This window comes from Phlebotomus papatasi, chromosome 2 (genome assembly GCF_024763615.1).
Source record: "Phlebotomus papatasi isolate M1 chromosome 2, Ppap_2.1, whole genome shotgun sequence".
In the NCBI taxonomy this organism is placed as follows: Eukaryota; Metazoa; Arthropoda; class Insecta; order Diptera; family Psychodidae; genus Phlebotomus; species Phlebotomus papatasi.
In genome coordinates this window covers 102,204,678-102,223,714 of record NC_077223.1, presented here as the reverse complement: position 1 = coordinate 102,223,714, position 19,037 = coordinate 102,204,678, and the positions used below count along the sequence as shown (strand labels likewise).

At 33.5% G+C, this 19,037-nt stretch overlaps 1 protein-coding gene across 1 annotated transcript in view; it reads left to right on the top strand.

Annotated features, from left to right (window-relative positions):
- The first annotated feature begins 1,025 nt into the window (after positions 1-1,025).
- LOC129800474 (uncharacterized) overlaps positions 1,026-19,037 on the top strand; it is a 77,951-nt gene continuing 59,939 nt past the window's right edge. Inside the window, exons 1-3 of the mRNA XM_055844878.1 lie at positions 1,026-1,824; positions 7,772-8,443; positions 12,351-12,425. Coding sequence (XP_055700853.1) covers positions 1,659-1,824; positions 7,772-8,443; positions 12,351-12,425 — 913 coding nt within the window. The 5' untranslated portion in view covers positions 1,026-1,658. The remainder of the gene's footprint in view (positions 1,825-7,771; positions 8,444-12,350; positions 12,426-19,037) is intronic.

Sequence of the window (19,037 nt, the reverse complement as noted above, 5' to 3'; positions counted from 1 at the left end):
CTTCTTCCTTTCTTTAACTACGGAGCAGAACTTTTCTTTTCGGCGGATAGTGACACCATCCGTCGTCTAACAGTTTCTTTCAATAATTGTGTCAGGTATATCTGTGGCTTAAATCGCCGGGACCATATCACTCCCCATAGAAATGTATTTATTGGCTGTGACCTTACTTCACACTTAAACTTAAGAGCTGTGCTCTTTCTATTTAATTTGTTAATATTTGGGTGTCCTCAGTACCTATCGAGTCTTCTGGTTAGGGGGGGCTCGGCCAGGGTTCGGGGACTCATAGTGCCTAAGGTCAGGAGTGACTGTCTTTACCGGTCATTATTTGTAAAGGGCGTAGTTATTTTTAACTCCGTTCCAAGTGATCTGCGTAGGTCTGCAGATGGCATCCGACGCTTTTTTCAGGCTGAATCTTAAGAGAACACTTATTGGATTTTTTTTTCTTATTTAATTTTCATTTACCTTTCTTATACTATTGTAAATTGTTCTTTTATTTTTCTTTTTCCTTTTTTTTGCTGCTGTTTTTTAACTTGTTTTTCTTTTTTCTTCATCACAATTGTAAGAGGGATGAACCCTATTTTTGTGATTGAATAAATATTACTATATATTACTATATATAAATGTGATTTTCATTCACCAAGAATACGAACTTTCTAACATAACCTCACAATTGACATTTTGAATCCAAACGGCCGGCGTTCGAATTTGAGAGATTCAGATTTGAGAGACTCTACTGTAATTTAATGTTGCAATCGAATCAAATTGAAATCTAATTCAGAAGTAGTTTTGGTCTGAGATGGCGTATAAACGTGGTCACCGTGACGATGTAAGGATACAAATTGCGGGATGCAAGTGATATGTGTCTGAAGATATTTCTTCTTTTTCCCCAACCACGATATATACCTCAAAATCCCCCCGCGGATATTTATTTACAGCCCATCCGTTCTTTTCAAACAAGCGAAAAGAAGAAGACGAGAGTTTTCCCATTAGTTTTTCACCGTCGACGAAAAGTCGGGGCTTGGGGCACTGCCATCTAATCCACGAGCTGGTGGCTGCTATTGCTGAATTTAACATCTTCAGTGAGTGCCTGAGTGTCGATCTCAAAGCTTCTCTGCCGCACGATATTTGAAGCTTTTCCACTCGGGATTTTCCTGTGTTTGCTCTTCGTGCAAATTCAACAATCCGAAAAGGATTCTCAGAACCATTTTTGTGTCCTTGGGATAATTGCCAGGGTGGAAAGTGAAATCCCACGGAAGGATCGGATAGAATTTCATCGGTGTGCTCAGTTGGATTTTCCTCTGAGGAAAAATCGCAGTGAATCAGTGAACAGCCAAAAAAAACCCTTGAAAATAATTTTTCGTTCTAGTAATGTGAAAAACGTGCAATTGTTCAAGTATAATCAAAAAGACAGATTTTCCTCATATTTTGTGACTATGGAACAGGAAATTTACGATTCAATATTATTATTAGCCGCATTAGCAGTCAAGTTCAAAAGCATAAGATTTGGTTGAAGCGGAAGAAGGCGGAATATTGTGATAAAATCGTTTTCTTTTTTCTCTCAACCAGAAGCCTCTGTGAACAGAAAAAAAAATCAGTGGGGGTATAGTCCTAAAGGTCAAAAAAGAGAAATAAGTTTTTGTGATAGAACCCTAAGCACCATGTCCACTTCATCTCTTGGACGGGATGAACGAAAGCCTATTATGGAGGCCTTCATGTTCCAGAGAAGAGTCCTCCTGGGCTGTACAGTCACCATAGGACTCTTCTCTATCATCTGGATCGTGGCCATTGCCTCGGAGCACTGGTTCATAGTCTCCGGAGGAAGAGGTATTTCCCCAAAATCCACTTGAGCCTCTAAATCTCTCAGTTCTTCCAACAAATGATGTGTGATAAATTCCTCTTGAATGTTTCACTGAAGTGCTTGTAGTGAAGTTATAAAATTCGTTAAAAAGCGATAAAATGTCTCATAATGTTGTGCATAGCTTTTTCTTCATTTTCCCCGGAAATCTCATAAGTTGACACAGAAATCAACAAACGACAATGTTAGAGGACTTTTAAATGATTTTGTTGGCTCAGAAACATTGAGAGACTTTACTGAAATTTGGGTTATACAGGGCAATTAAATTTCACGTGATCTTAGTGAAAGAAATGCAAAGCATTCACTTAAAGCAACTACGAGAAACGTTCATGAAAAATCGTCCGGGAAAGTTTAGAGTTAGCGAAATGTATCAATTCTCGCAATAATAATTGAAAAAAAAACTACTTCCTGAAAGCTCAGGATTCCAAAAGGAATACCATCTTAGAAAATGTCTCAGAAAAATTGCTAAAGTTCGCAAATGATGCTGGAAACTTTTTATTCAAGCACCAGCAATACAAAGCTAATGGGCAACTCACAAACATTTTAAACAGAAAAGTTTTAACACTTTATAAAGTATTGAGTATAAAGTGTTACTAAATAGTTTTACGACTAATATTGGGCACATATATTTTTGAATAAAATGAAAATAATTTTTAAATTGTATGGCAAAGAAATAAGATTTGAAATCCTAATTTTAAATTATAAAGTAACGTTTTATATCATTCATATAAAATTTTCGCAACTTATAGGTTTAAAAGATAGTCGTATGAAGAGACGGAATTAGAATAATTTATTAAACAAAACTTTTACTAAACTTTGAATTCAAATTAATACGATGTGATCCAGAAGAAAGTATTTGAGATCATAATAAAGAATCACAGGAACAATTTTAAGCTGCTCTGGTATACTTACAAGTCCAACCATTGAAATGCTTTAAAGTTTTGGGAGAAGTTTGATTTCATGCTTTAAAGCTTTTGGATTTTTCTCAAAATTGAACGACTTAATCGACAAAATACACTGCTGGCAATAGATGTAGGGGAAAACGCGCTACCTTCGAACGATTTAAGCTTCGTTAAAATAATTTTTTTCAATGTGTTATAAAAATTAATTTGGCCACTTATAATATTATATTTTAATAGTTAGTCCAATGTATCAAATATTCAGAAAGGAGCTATGGGTAAAATCCCTAAGGAACGTAGAGAAAAAATTGAATTGTCCGAAATTTGAGTCGTCCGAAGGTAGTGCGCTTTCCTCTAGCTCCACTCCACCATATTGAAAAAAAAAAACCAGAAAAAAAACTTTGGAAAAGAATTTGAAAAGAAAAACAATCCTAAAAGTGTAAATAATCAAAAGAATATAGTAGATTAAAATTCATTTAAAATTTAATTATTTATAGGAAAATTTTTGTGACAAAACAATTTTAAGGTAACGTATGGTATTTCGGGACACTATTCAACCCTTTCAAATTTCAAACAGTTTAACGACTTCTCAAGTTATTTTTCTTTGGTGATACAAATATTTGTGTTCGTTATTCTGTCCGGAATAAGATTCTTACGGAAAAATGTTGAAAATTACATTATTTTTTATACGAAATAGCAAAAAATCTAAATAAGTAAAGATGGTATAAGGGAAGAGCACCCCGGATCGGAATGTTAAGAGAGATGCTCCATATTTATTTGAAAACATAAGCCTCAAAATACTATTTGGTATTTTTGTGTATGCTAATCAGTATATTAGTAATCCATTTAACTATATCTGTGAATTTGAATTTTAAATTTTTACAGTAAATTAATAAAAACAGGTATAATTCCAGCCATGTATTCTGTACCTCGGATAGTCACGAATTTAATCAGGTTTCTCACGAAAAATTGGTTTTATAAATTAAATCTGAACTAATGCACTGCATTCTTGTGAGAGTTAAATATTAAAAAGTAGCTAATAATTTTTAAAAAGTCATTTGAATTGGTGCAATAATATGATAATAACCTGACGATCCGAGGAACACTGCCGATCGCTGGTACACTTCCCTTATTTCGAGACAATAAGATATTTGAGGACAGATAAAAGTGGTTTTTATGCAAAGAAATTTCACTGAGCCTGATTATTTACCTTCGAGTAGAAGGTCTAAACTTCACTTTTTTATAAAAATGCGTCCACCGCTAAGACAGCGGTGGACGCAGAATTACAAATATTACACAAAGGTTTATTTTTATTGCGCTTTTAAATCACTGATGATGAAATAAATATCTAGGGGAAACTCGGGCACCACCAAACACGGGGTACCACCAAACCCTAATTTTTAATTCTAAACAACTTGGACTATCTCGATCATTCCTTCAGTGGACAAGTATCCCTATAGTACCTGTAAATTCCTTTATAGATCTTATCCTCTGAAGTCGAATATCCGATTAAAAAATCGCAGTATTTGGTGGTACCCCGTGTTTGGTGGTGCCCCAGTTTCCCCTATCTATCTATCTATCTATCTAAAATTTTATTTAAATTTCACTTGTAAAGTGGCTTAAATCGAAAAAAGCTCAACACTGTTTGTGTTGACATCTGCAAAATTGATGCACTGAAGATTTCGCAAAATGTGGAATGTGGCACTCACAATTAACGCTAATTTCACACTTTAAATTAAATAAAACTTCAGAAATTTTATCTTTATCTGATACATAAAGAGCTTAATATTTCATATAAAACTTAAAAATAATTTTAAAAAAACAAGTCTTTATATGATTTTTTATGTGTCCAAAAATACCCACATTGTGACCCGAAAAGCACTTTGTTCAGAAATACCACACGTTACACTATAGAACCACAAAATTAAGGAATGATAGGGAATGATAGCAGTCTTAATTGTGTATTTCCTCGAAATTATAAGATAATAAGTAATATTATACGATCATAAATAATGCCGCAGGCATCAAAAGATGTCATCTACACTATCATTTTATATTTTCTATCTAAGTAAAGATGCATTAAATAAAGGGTTGAGTAATCATTAACTGAAAATACTACAATGTAGAAGAATTTAAAAACAGATTTATTTCGATGTAGATTTACAAAATTTTAAATGATTAAGAAAATATTTATTTCAATTTTTTCGATGTGAAAGACAAATCCAACACGATATAGGGTAAGTGTGCCAAATTCCGGCCGGCTTGCAATTTCGGCCACCTTTTCTGTTCCTCGAATTTCCATGAACTTTTAGATTTTACGTACTCTAGAGATTATACAATGCAAAAGAATAACGAAAAATGTAGCTTCGACAAACGAGAAGACGTGAAAAAAACATTAGAAGAATTCCCGAAGGGCAAGGAACTATCAGAATGAAGGTGGCCGAAATAAGGCTCCAAATCTATGTCTACATTTTCATTCATTTTAAAATGTATTAAGAATGAGTTTAGAGTAGGGGAAACTGGGGCACCACTAAACACGAGGTACCACCAAACACTAATTTTTATTTCTAAACTACTTGGACTATCTCGACCATTTCTTCAATGGACAAGCATCCCTATAGTGCCTATAGATTCCTATAGGCCTTGTCCTCAGAAGTCGAATATCTGATTAAAAAAATGCAGTGTTTGGTGGTACCCCGTGTTTGGTGGTGCCCCAGTTTCCCCTAAATAAAGACAGTAAACTCTTTACAAGGTTCCAAGCAACATTATTTCAGAAGAAAGAATAAAAAAATCAATTTGTATTTAAAATATTATATTTCAAACTTAAGACTTTGACGCTTGCATGCAACTATGTCGAAATTTGGCACACTTACCCTATCGTCCCATTTGTTCCAAAAAAAATTGGAGCGCGCGAAAAATAGCATTCAACGTTCAACCTCACCTCATTTAAAGCATTATGGAGGCAAAGTATTTTATTTCTGATCCTGATATTTTTCAAAAAGTAGATAGAGCAAAGATGAATGGAAAAGCCTTTAGGGGAGACCTCGGAAAATTAGCCAGAGGCTGATAATTTTTTCAGTGAATAGGAAGGGATGTGTTTACTTCGAATAAATAGTGTTCCTAAATATTTCTTCTAAGGTACACTATAACATCTCATTGTCAAATTCTGTGCGTAACTAATTAGATATATAGATAGATAAATTTTGTTCCCACTCTGTACTGTAACCTGGTTGCGTCTGCCGCCGCCTTACCATTATCGGCCTCCCCAGGTAAACGGCAGAAACCATGGTTCAATAGGCCGTATATGACACTCATACAATCGAGTAGTTTGCAGTACAATTATGCAATTAGTAAAGAAATAAAAAAATGAAAAACCAGTAGCATGAGGCTATCATTTGGCACGAGGAGGGTGCATGGAGGAAGAACACATCCACAAAGTCTGCCCCAGTTTGCCCTATCCCAAATTTTACAAGAAAATTAAATAATTCCGGAAATAGGTTTTAAAAGATATCGTAAACAGAAACAGAAGACCAGTAGACAGACAGTAAACAGATTGAGAAGCTAAACTACATTATGATATGAATCAGTTCCACTTAAATATAGGAGAAAAATCCCAATTTCAAAGGTGCCCCACTTTAAAAGGTGCCTCACTTCCCCCTAAAACTGTGATTATCGTTTTAATTCTGGGAATTTATCTAAAGAATCTTCAACACGGTTTTACAGTGTAGTTTTTTTGCAAACTCTTAACCAAGGATTTATAATTTAAATTTTAAATTTCTCCATGTACAAAAATAATAAAATTATTATAAAATAAAATAAATTCTCAAAGATATTAATTATTCTAAGTTGTTAGTCACTAAAACTATTCCTTTAATTTCAATTTAATTCAATTGAAACTTGTGTAGTTTGTTATCAATATGGTGAAATGTTCAAAATAATAAATGGCACGATCTAGAAATGTTCCCAGGATTACCTCTAGAATTTCTCGGTTCATTTAATTTTCAAGCATCGCTGGTATCTATCCCATTTATCTCCATCTCTTGATGCTTGAACGATAGTGACGAAATGTTCATTCCGTGGCGATACAGATGCTTCAATTGCATGAAATTTAAGAATGTGCGGAGAGAGTTTATCTTTGAAGCAATTTTGTACACCCAGCTTCTAAAAATACCATCCGGTCAAACTCAATAATTATCCCAGTGAAGCAATAGAGATTCTCTTTTTTTCTCTAACATGAGGAATTTATTGGTTTAATTGATTGTCGGATGGGAAGTTCAGCCATTAATCTTACCACCTCATTCTGAAATTTCCTGTGTTAATCGATTGGTTTGTGGATCAAATGATCATGGCTCTATCAATCGTCTTTCCGCTCTTTTACTGGTAACACTTTCACAGCCACTTTAAACCAATTGAAAATCTCCCTATTCCGGATTATTTCAATGCCATCTTCCAACACTTTTTTTTTCAATTCTGTTTATTGAGATGAGATTTTAATTCAGGCGCTATTTTGGGTTCAGGTGTGAGGGTAAGAGGAAGAAGACAAGAACCTAAAAATATTCCTTCTATTCTGTTAAATAGAAAAATGTGCGAGTGGTGTTTAATGTGGTTTTCAGATGAAGAGAGTGGGAAAAAAAACCAAAGAAGTGTTCCTGGTGTAGTTTCAAACATTAGAAAATAAGATAAATCATTCTTGGTGCGAGTTTATTTAAAAATATATAAATATGAGTGTCTCTTTTTTTTGTGCGAACCAAGAAAGAAAAACAGAAGAAAAAAAGTCACACAATTGACTGAGAAGTTGGCGGATTTATTGTGAAAAATTGAGAAAGCAAGAAAATACCATTCTGTGGGAAGAATAAAAGTAGCTTGAGAACAATTCTGGGCTCGTAAAAAATTTTCGTTTTTTTCTATTTATGATCTACAAGCTAAACAATTTGAAATAATCTATAGATGACCCCCTTGTCTTTGAGCAAGCCTTATGACAATTTTCCTTACGACTTCTTCTTTTTTCTTTGATCAGGAATCTTCATCCCAGAAACAAGAAGATACTTCATTTCATCCCATGCAGGACTCTGGAGAATATGTCGATATGGTCTGGTACCTTTTGTCCTGGCCAATTCCACAGCATCACGCAATTTTACAACATTAGCCTTCGTGAATGCGACCCAGGTCAATCAGCTCAAAAAGACAATCGCCCAGACAGATTTTGTGGAACAGATGCTGAGTGAGGAACTTCCAGATCCCATCACAGAGATTGACGATAACCTGAGGAGGCATCTCTTTGCCCAATGGGTCAGCAATGAGAAGCAGAATTTCAACATCCTCAAGACGATATTCAAGACTCTCGAATTCAATGGGACAGAAGATGGTCATCCAGTTTCGAAGACTCGTGCCATGATGATGCTGAATCCCACGAATGTGTCAGCACTCAAGGAAACCATTGGAGGAGCTCTGTCGCCCGTTCAGGTGAATGGGAGCTATGTGAATGTAATTGTTCCGGAGAGATTGAGGAATGCCCTGTACGATGGATGGGAAGATACTCCCAAAGTTATTCACTTGCTCTGGTCCTTTGCCAAAGATATGGAAATTCCAATTGGAATGATAAGTCCAAATGGGACAAAACTGATCATCAGACCACCGCTTCCGCCCAAAAAAGGAAAGATTGACAATGGCTACGAATATATTCCTTTCAGTAAGTTGATTTTTATTCAAATAGAAAATAATATTGTCCACAAATAATTGTAATTTCCAAAGACGTATTTTCGAATTAAAATAATTTTAGGCCACGCCCCCTTGATAGTATTCGCCAAGAATACCGATGGTTTTAGAAAGTCATTTCTAAAACCATTGGTTGTGAGAAAGTAATCAAGGGATGTTGAAACAATCCCTTATTAAAAGCTCCGAACAAAATTTAAAAAAATACACAAATCAATCTCAAGTAAATTAAGCCCCGCCCCCCTAAAAATCTCTTTTAGAAAACGAAGAATTTCCGGCAATTTCAAGGAGAAATTGAAGAAAATTAGATGCCTGAATGTGCATAAGATAGATTAAAAAATGAGACAGCATCAAATGATCATTTCTAAAGAAATTATTACTCTTTCGTTTATTTAAATACAAAATCCATACAGAATGAGAATCATTGCTAGCGTGATGGGGTTTTTAAACCACGACCACCATTCAATATTTATTTTTGCTGTTCGAACTCAGAGAAAAAGCAGTTTATAGAATTCGCATTTTTTCAACTTGTCACCGTCCTGCATCTCAAACGGTAAAAGATATCAACTTATGGTTTTCGGGCGACCCCCAATAACGAAGCATTATCTCCATACGTTTTTCTGTTCCTTATTCTCCCTACTCGCTACCATATTTTTCAATTATTTTATGATATATTTTGGAAGTATCCTAGCCAAACATGTTATCCGTTCATATCTATAACCGATAAATCCGCCATTTTGAACTTTCAAGTTCTAAGTTCATGATTCTATAATTCGTCGGTTGCGTCTATCTCTGTCGTATCTGCATTTCTTTTGTGTCAGCATTTTACGAAAGAGGGGACATCTGTATTGTAGCTTGCACCGAATGCAGATACAAAACAAATACAGATACGACAGAGGTAGGTTGCGTCTACCTACGACGAATTATGGCACAGTCATCTATATGTTACAAGTCCATCAATAAGACTTATGTCATAGAATAGGCATTTGTAAATAAAACAACTTTTGTTTCGAAGAAAAGTTCTAAACCACAGGGGAAAAGTTCTAGAGCATAAAAACTATTTACAGTAGAGCCTCGCTATAGTCCATATTTGGTTCCTGATTTGACACTTTAGTCGCACTATAGTCCATGTCATTTTTTAAAATTATCAATGACTTTTAGTATTGAAATTGCTCGACGGCTTCCACTTTCTTTGCGGTTGTGGTAATTGTCCTCGCTCTCTTCATTATGGATCACAATTATCACAACTACTCAATAAAGTCTGCCAAAAATATTAAAATAATTATGACAACATTGCATGTCGTGTACTAAAACACATAACTAACTTAAGATCAGTGTTTTGAAATCAACGGTCGACAAATTGTGGACTAGAGGGCGATGGCCAATAGCGGAGTTCTACTGTACGTCTGAAGAAAAATAATCTCTTATACGAAATTTGTGCATTTATACTGTCTTTTTTTTAAGGAAATACATAAATTGCAACATAAAATGTATTAAATAACTGGATATGCTCGAAACAGACATAAAAGCATATGTCTTTACAATGCATGCGTAGGAGGACATTGAAATATAAGGGCTCAAAGTCAAAATTTGAAACCTTGTATCTCAGAGATTTATCAACCGAATTTAATCAATAAATACTCAATCGAAAGGTCTCGAAAAATCCTACAAAATGGCGGTATAGATAGATTGACAAGTCGACCCCAAGGGGCACTCGGGGCTATCAAAATTTTCAAATAATAAGAAAAGTTTTAAATTTCGAAACTATTTTCAACCGATTTTAATGATCTTATAATATGTAGGGTAAGTGTGCCAAATTTCGGCATAGTTTCATGCAAGCGACAAAGTCTCAAGTTTGAAATGTAATATTTTTAATATAAATTGAATATTTTTGTTACTCTTTTATAAGAAGTTTTGCTTGGAATCTTGCAGGTAGTTTATCATTTTTATTTTCTCTAAAATAATTCTTAATATATTTTAAAATGAATAAAAATGTAGACATAGCATTGGTGGCCTATTTCGGCCACCTTCATTCTCATAGTTCTTTGCTCTTCCAGAATTCTTTCAATGTCCTTTTACAGATCATCTTGCTCGTCGAAGCGACATTTTTTGTTATTTTTTGCATTGTACAATCTCAAGAGTATCCAAAAACTAAAAATTCATGGAAATTCGAGGAACAAAAAATATGGCCGAAATTGCAAGCTGGCCGGAATTTGGCACACTTACCCTATGCCTGATACTTTAAATGTATTATAGAAAGAGATATTATCGTATTGTATTCATCGATTTCAGTAGAATCATTACATATTTTGACTTACTTTTCTAACAGTGATTTATTTATTTATTTTCTTCTAAAATCGTAATCAGATTTTATATGACTGAATAGCTTTCCATAAACCTGGCTCCCATTCTGAGTTTCAACTTTCTACCTTTTCTCAGAGAGGAGTTATAGTAGAAAAAGTCTTCTTTTTGTATGGGGCCTTCTGGAAGGAGTGGGGGGGGGAAACATAGGTATACACGATTAAAGAGTCATCCATTGCCCTTGATCCTATGCCAAGTTTCTGATGTCTACTTCTTTTCACAGAAGAGTTATAGTAAAGAGAGGTAATTCAGATGCTTTTCATAGAGTGCGACTTTAACGCTTGTTTTTGGACTGATGTAATATTTTATCCCCATTCCAAATCAATAGAATTATTCTTTGTTTCGTTTAGAATCATGATAGAAAAAGAATTTTAGCAATAATATTGAAGAAAATTAATAAAATTACGATAATAATTATACATGCTCAAGAATGTTACTGCGATACTTTTTTCTAATTCCGTTGAATTCGATGAAACTCGGATGCTCATTTTAAGAAAAAGTTTAATGCATAAAAATGAAAAGATATTATAAATAGTGGAAAAAGTGACTATTTTGCATGGGGAGTACAAGAAGGAGTGGAGGAGGGAAGAGCCTATATAAGGTAAAGTACCCTCTAGTCGGCCGGTTCCTCAACTCGGCCAGTTGAATTATTTAACCAATTTTTTTTAACGTTTTATAGTCAATTTTTTGAAATTTTCACTGATTTACGTTATATATAGGGGGGGAAGTGGGGCACCTTTGAAAGTGGGGCACCTTTGAAATTGCAATTGTTCACCTATTTTTAAATTAAATTGAGCTTTATCGTGATATAATTTAGCTGCACAAATAGATTGAGAAGCTAAATTACATTATGATATGGCTCAGTTCCACTTAAACATAAAAGAAAAATCCCAATTTCAAAGGTGCCCCACTTCCCCCTAATATAATACACCTTATAATGTTAAATCGGTAAGACCATATTATAACAAATCTAAGTAAATTGAATAAATAGTCGCACTGGCCGAGTTGAGAAACTGGCCGACTACAGGGTACTTTACCTTACATGGCTAAAAAGCCTTTCATAAACTTTGTTCTCATGTCATTTTTCAGCTTTATACTTCTTCTTAGAGAAAAGTTGAAATGAAAAAAGTCCACATTTTGTATGGGGACTACTGGAAGGAGGGGTGGGGGAAGGGTGTAGTATCCATGAATAAATTGGTTAAGTCGTACACTGATTCCATACCGAATTTCATCATAATCGGTTAAGCCGATTTTGAGTAATTCGATGTCAAAATGGTCAAATAATATTTTTTCTAAAGGAAAAAAAGCGTTTTTATAAGGACTCTTAGCGAATACCGTCCTGAGTTTCGGCAGTTTTTCATCCTTTATCATTACTTATAAACACTTGGAATATGGGAAAAATGTGAAGTGTACGAAGCCAGAGTGTGTGCGATGCCTGAAGGCCTTTCCTTATACCCTATCTTATCCACTCTAATTTCTATTACATTTTTTCCAGAGACTAAAAAACCCTTATTTTTCCACAGAACGCTGCAAATATCTGGACTTTTCATCAGTTGAGGATGATCCCGCAGATCCTGCTCTGGATGATGAACTAATCAGTGAGTATTGAAAGTGCAGCAAAAATAGACCCGGGTGAAATGGGATTTCGGGAACAATGAAATTTAAATTGCAACATTCACTTGGCTCAGTATTTTGTTGAATCAGGTGTTTCGCGGATTAGTCACATCGGGAAAAGTTCACACCGACACAGACAGACCAAGAAAAACTTTAGCACACACAAAAAAATCTCTTTCCCTTGCAATAGATGTAAGTTTTCATCAGTCTTCTTGAATTTCCATATTTAATTGTGACAACTTTAAGGGAAAGTTTCTAGGAGCAAAAGTTCCGCAAAACTTTTCCAGTACAATTCTGCTCTATTTTAATTATTCTCTCAATTTTATTCACTTTTATGGGATGTGAAAGAATATTCTGCAAAAGCTTCTGCTGACTTGGGTTTTAATGAAACTTCCTCAGTTGAATTATTTTTCTTCTCTGAAGACTTCCTGTATATCCTAATGGATTTTCTAAATTTATTTCTTTAACACATCTTGTGGATAAATATTGATTTCCTGATTAAAATCACCATCATCAAGTCAAATTGGGAAAGTAGCTTGCAATATCGGTTTTCAGAAATCTACAGAATAAACTTTTTTCTTTCGCTGGCCTTTGCAGCATTTCAAATGTCATTATTGAAAAGTGAATACCAAATTTGAGGAATTGGCTCATCTTATTCTTTATGGAACAGGGCCTTACAACGATACAATTTAGCTGAATGAACCAATTCTGAAACTAAACGACATTTTTATAAGGCTCAGTCCAGAGGGAACTGGCATGTTTTGAGACACTTTTTTTTTCATTCATTTTCAACCGCTTATCCCTATTGGGGTCGCGGGCCCATGACATCCAAATTAGCAGCCCACGCTTGTCGATCCCGAACATCTTCCTGAAGTGGCGGAGGATCGACAAGCGTGGGCTGCTAATTTGTTTTGGATTTAATACATTATTTACAAGACTCAAGAAATTAATTTAAGTAATCAAAGAATAAACCACAGCGCCTACAACATGCAGTCTCTCCCATACAATTAAAAAAATTGAAAAGAAAACTATTTCAAAGGTACACCAATAAAAATGTGTGCCTCACTTCACATAAAAATAATTTTGTGAAGGAAAGTTAGAAAATTATATTCACGCAGTGTATAATAACACCTCAATTTCATATTGATTATTTTAAGAATGAATAAAACATTAGAAAAGAAAAAAAAAAGAAATGGAAATCTTATCGACTTCACCTCACACTGCCATCGCCGTCTTAGCGTTGTTTCCAACCCTTAGAGTAAAACGATGGAAAACCCAAGGGGTGAGTACTCTAAGAGTGAACCGTGATCAGCCATCGGCAAAATTGGCCAATGTGGAGTTAAAAGTTGACAGATCGGCACAATTTGCCCAGATCGGCGAATTTCCGCGCGATTTTAGCGTACACAGAAAAAAAATATTTTGTAAAAATGTTCATAAATGTTTGTGAATTCCTATGAGGGAGTTACGAAATGCTCGTGAATCGTATAACCCACAAACATGTTCGTAAAAGTTTATACTTTTTTCACAAACATTATTAGTAACATGATCACTTGACGAGCATTTTTTGTACTTTTACAAACTTTTGTTCGTAAATGTTCGTAAACACACAAAAAATGTTTGTAAAATTTTGTCATTTTTTCGTAAATGTTCGTAAAATATTCGACCGGAAAATAAACATTTACGAACAAATGACAAAATTTTACGAACATTTTTTGTGTGTTCACGAACATTTACGAACAAATGTTTGTAAAAGTACAAAAATGGTCGTCAAATGATCATGTTACGAACAATGTTTGTGAAAAATGTACAAAATTTTACGAACATGTTTGTGAGTTATACGATTCACGAGGATTACGTAACTCCCCCATAGGAATTCACAAACATTTACGAACATTTTTACAAAATATTTTTTTCTGTGTAGAATCGACAGATTTGATTTATAGGTCTCTAACTATTTGCTATATAGTAAATATTTAAGCTCAAAATTCACCAATTTTTAAATTCTCATATTTATAATTGATTTTATTTTTTTTTATACTTACAGTTTTTTATGCAAAACCCTTTTGAAAATAAAAACTATAATACTTATATTTTATTTATATCATTAGATCGAAAATTATTATTCATTCGTACTGTCACAAAATTGATTTAAATTTTTGAGCTATTTTTGTTCCTATCGTTCATAGAGACAAAAAATACACCGAATCAGACTCTAGTGGACTTTTCAAGGTTATATGTAAGAGGTTTGACAAGTTTTGTTATTAATTTTTATATTTATTGTCGATTTTCGGTCCGAAAAAAGTGTCTCGTCTTTAAAGGGTTAACACTAAATCTACTGTAAGTTTTTGGTCGTTTTTCATTAAGCGCTCGGTGAAATGACAGACCGCGGTAGGTTAGGATATTCAAGAAATTCGTCTTGGAATAGAAGAAAAAATTAAAATTTAAACACTGAAAAATATATAACATGCATATTTTAAAAAATTCATAAAGTTTGATAGCGACATTGTACCATTTAAGTATGTATTAATTTTATAAAGTTTTTAAACAGATCAATTTGACCGGTCTTGGTAGGTTTAGTGTTAAATTCATGTTGCAGAATTTCTTCGAAATTTCTACAGACTTTCTGCTGACATTCCGTATGAAGTCAACAAATCTGCACTCGAGTGAACCGTGAGCGGTACAGTTCTCTACCCCTTGGGAAAACCCCTTTCTCATTAGGTGTAAAGATTGAAGACCTGGCTTTTAATAGCTGTTTGGTCATAGTTCTTCAATAAGAGATATTAAAAAGAATCTTTAAGAAGGTAAACAGCTGTTTGAGCTTTTCAGAAAGATTGTTTGTAAAATATTCACTAATTTGTCAAAAAGTAATCTATCTAAAATAATACATACAATTTACAGTATTCATCAGAATTTTATTTAACTCTATCTATAGAAAACAAATGTACAATTAATGGCTTTAGTCATAGTTAGTTTTGAATCAATAAAAGCCGTACTCACTATGGCGCTGTTATCTTGTAATATCGTTATCTCGTTATCTCGTTATGTTCTCGTAATGTATTTTATAAATGAAAAATTATAACAAGATAACAGATTACGGAGATTACGAGATAACAACGCCATAGTGAGTACGGCTAAAATATTTAAGTGAATATTACACTTAAAATTTATTAAAGTACTATATCTTTTCGAAATTAATTTGTTTCCTGATAATATTTCATGTGAACATCAGCATAACTATTGGGTAAAATTTGGTAATTTAGAACCATTTACATTTTGGGACATTTGAGATCTTCTCACAGTTTCAGATGAACAAAGAGGAAACACAGACCGCGAAATAGAAGAAAGAGACGATTAAGAAGAACAGAAACTGCTTTACTTCCTTTTGCATGTATAAAACAGTGACAAAATCTTAAATGTCCCAAATTGTAAATGGTTCTAAATTACCTCATTTTACCCTAAACTTATTCTTCATGCTTTTATATCCTTTTCCTTGGATAAAAAAATCTAAGGTAAAATTTAGAATTTCGGACAAACCCATTCGGTAGTTCGGACTACGATAATTTAATAGACCTAATAATTTAGTAATTGTTTAACAGTTTTTCTAAAAAAAAATTAGAGGGCTCTCTGAGCTCGAAATCGGTTTAAATGGTTTCCATGTTAAACTATAATTGATTTTCCATAGCGACTAAAACTGCAAATTATAATCCAAGATTTATAACATATTTTTAAATATTTCTTATAATATAATATATCTTAAAATAAAATTTAAGGAAACTACGTAAAGGTGTAAAGCAATGTACAGAAAGATAAACCTGCTTTCATGACATCAAAAAACATTCGAAAGTTAATATCATACATTGCAGCTGCTTTTAATCCAAATGGTCTATGGGACATGTACATCATTGTTAGCATCATCTTCTGTTCTCTTACACCTAATTCATACCACTTTGTGAGGTACAATTCTGTGGAAAATCTTTCAGTTTGTGAATACATGAGCTGTCCTAAGAGACATAGTGAACCAAATTGTAACAATATGGCCAAGAATAGAGGGAAAAAGGCAAAACCACCTCTATTTTGCAGTAAGAAGAATATGAACATTACAAATATCACACTTGTTGCAATTTGAACGGTAAAAGTGTAATAGAAAATTCTTTCAAAGATGCTAAATTTATCGAGTACATTGCAATGCATTTCATGAAGTAAAATCAAATACTGTCTTCTGTTTTTAAGGTCCAAATAATCAATGTGTTTTATAATGCTAAAAAAGATGTTCAGGATGGCGATAAAGTAGAATCCAATTGAAATGATAACTGCATCTTCAATTTGTAAAACAATGTTTGATAGGACTAGAACAACACACTGATGAATATGCTGATAGATTTTACTGGAATTTGGACTAGGGAATACTCCAGGCACGGCAATGAACATTTCGTTAAAGTAGATAAAGTACAAAAGCATTCCAACACCTCCAGTTAAAATTACTGGAAATACAATCCTATAAATAAATGAAAGTACTGTCACTTACAGAGAAACATTTAAATCATAGTTAATACATTTCACATACTGAAAAATTATTCTAATAATTCCTAAACTCCTCTTTAGATAGATCCTTGCAACATCCGTAATCAAGTCAATTTCATGAACTTGGTGAGCTTCTTGAAAATATTGAAATAGAGTCTCCAACTCTTCTGAATCAGCTTGAATTGACAGAGACTTAGCCAACAGCTGTAAGAATCCTACAACTGGTATAATCCTTAAAAGAAGTATCAGAAGATCTTGCGGATAGTACAAAATTGTAAACACAGTACACGTAAAACCGTAAAGTAAAAAAATTGTGGTCATATTCTTTCCATATTTCTTTAGAGTTTCTCCCGGTAGAAAGGAAAAACTTAGAATTCGCATAAGAAACTTGAGACTCTTCTCAAATTTCTGATACTCTGGATAGCACGTGATATACTTCACCATATTCAGACTACTCACAAATGAACAACATTTCAATAAAATTACTTCAATTTATAGATTTATTTAAATTACGGCTGTAATTTATTCAACCTTTCGATTTTAATTTAAACACTGAAAAACTGTATAGTAGGTGTAGAGGCTTTTCGAACTGCTCGAACTGATAACTTAGATCCCAAAAATAGTTGGATATTATTTATTTAAATTTATATTACTTATCAGACTGTATATTATATATACCCGATCATATCCACTTATAGGGGGTCCCTCGAAAGTCCTAAGATATTATTTGTAACCTCTAGATCTATTACCGGCCAGACGGATCGATTGATAACAGGGAAATACTCTGTGACTTCCAATTTTGGGGGATAAAGAATCGTGGTTATACGACGCACGGGACGAGACAGGACGGGACGGGATGGACGTCTACGAAAATCAATTTTTCGCGCATATGATATTCGTGACATATGAGTGTCAAAACGTGTAAATCTAAAATTTAAGACCAATCTGACGAGGTCACTTTTCACCTGTGACCACAAAATCTGAGATTGTAAAAAATCTCAGCTAAAATATATTACTTGCATATTTTAAAAAATTCATAAAGTTTGATAGCGACATTGTACCATTTAAGTATGTATTAATTTTATAAAGTTTTTAAACAGGTCAATTTGACCGGTCTTGGTAGGTTTAGTGTTAAATTCATGTTACAGAATTTCTTCGAAATTTCTACGGACTTTCTGCTGACATTCCGTATGAAGTCAACAAATCGGAACTCGAGTGAACCGTGAGCGGTACAGTTCTCTACCCCTTGGGAAAACTCCTTTCTCATTAGGTGTAAAGATTGAAGACCGCTTTTAATAGTTGTTTGGTCAATAAGAGATATTAAAAAGAATCTTTAAGAAGGTAAACAGAAAGCTGTTTGAACTTTTCAGAAAGATTGTTTGTAAACTATTCACTAATGTGTCCAAAAAAAAAATGTAAATTAAAATAATACATACAATTTATAGTATTCATCAGAATTTTATTTAGCTCTCTTTATAGAAAACAAATGTACAATTAATGGCTTTAGTCATAGTTAGTTTTGAATTAATAAAATATTTAAGTGAATATTACACTTAAAATTTATTAAAGCACTGTATCTTTTCGAAATTAAATTTTTTCCAGACAACATTTCATGTGATCATCAGCATAACTATAAGGTTTGGGACAATTTGGGACATTTGAGAATTTCTCACAATTTCGGATGAGCAAAGAGGAAACTAGGACCGCGAAATTGAAAAAAAGACGATTAAGAAGAACAGAAACTGCTTTTCTTCCTTTTCCATATCTAAAACAGTGAAAAAATCTTAAATGTCCCAAATTGTAAATGGTTCCAAATTACCTAATTTTACCCTAATATTATTTTTCATACTTTTATATCCTTCTTCTTGGATAAAAAAGAAATCTAGGGTAAAATTGAGAATTCCGGACAAACCCATTCAGTAGTTCGGACTACGATAATTTAATATATCTAATAATTTAGTAATTGGTTAATTGTTTTTTAAAAAAGTTTTTAGATGGCTGTCTAAGCTCTAAATCGGTTTGTCTGGAATTCCAAATTTTATTCTTTACTGAAAATATTTCTAACTGGTAGAAAA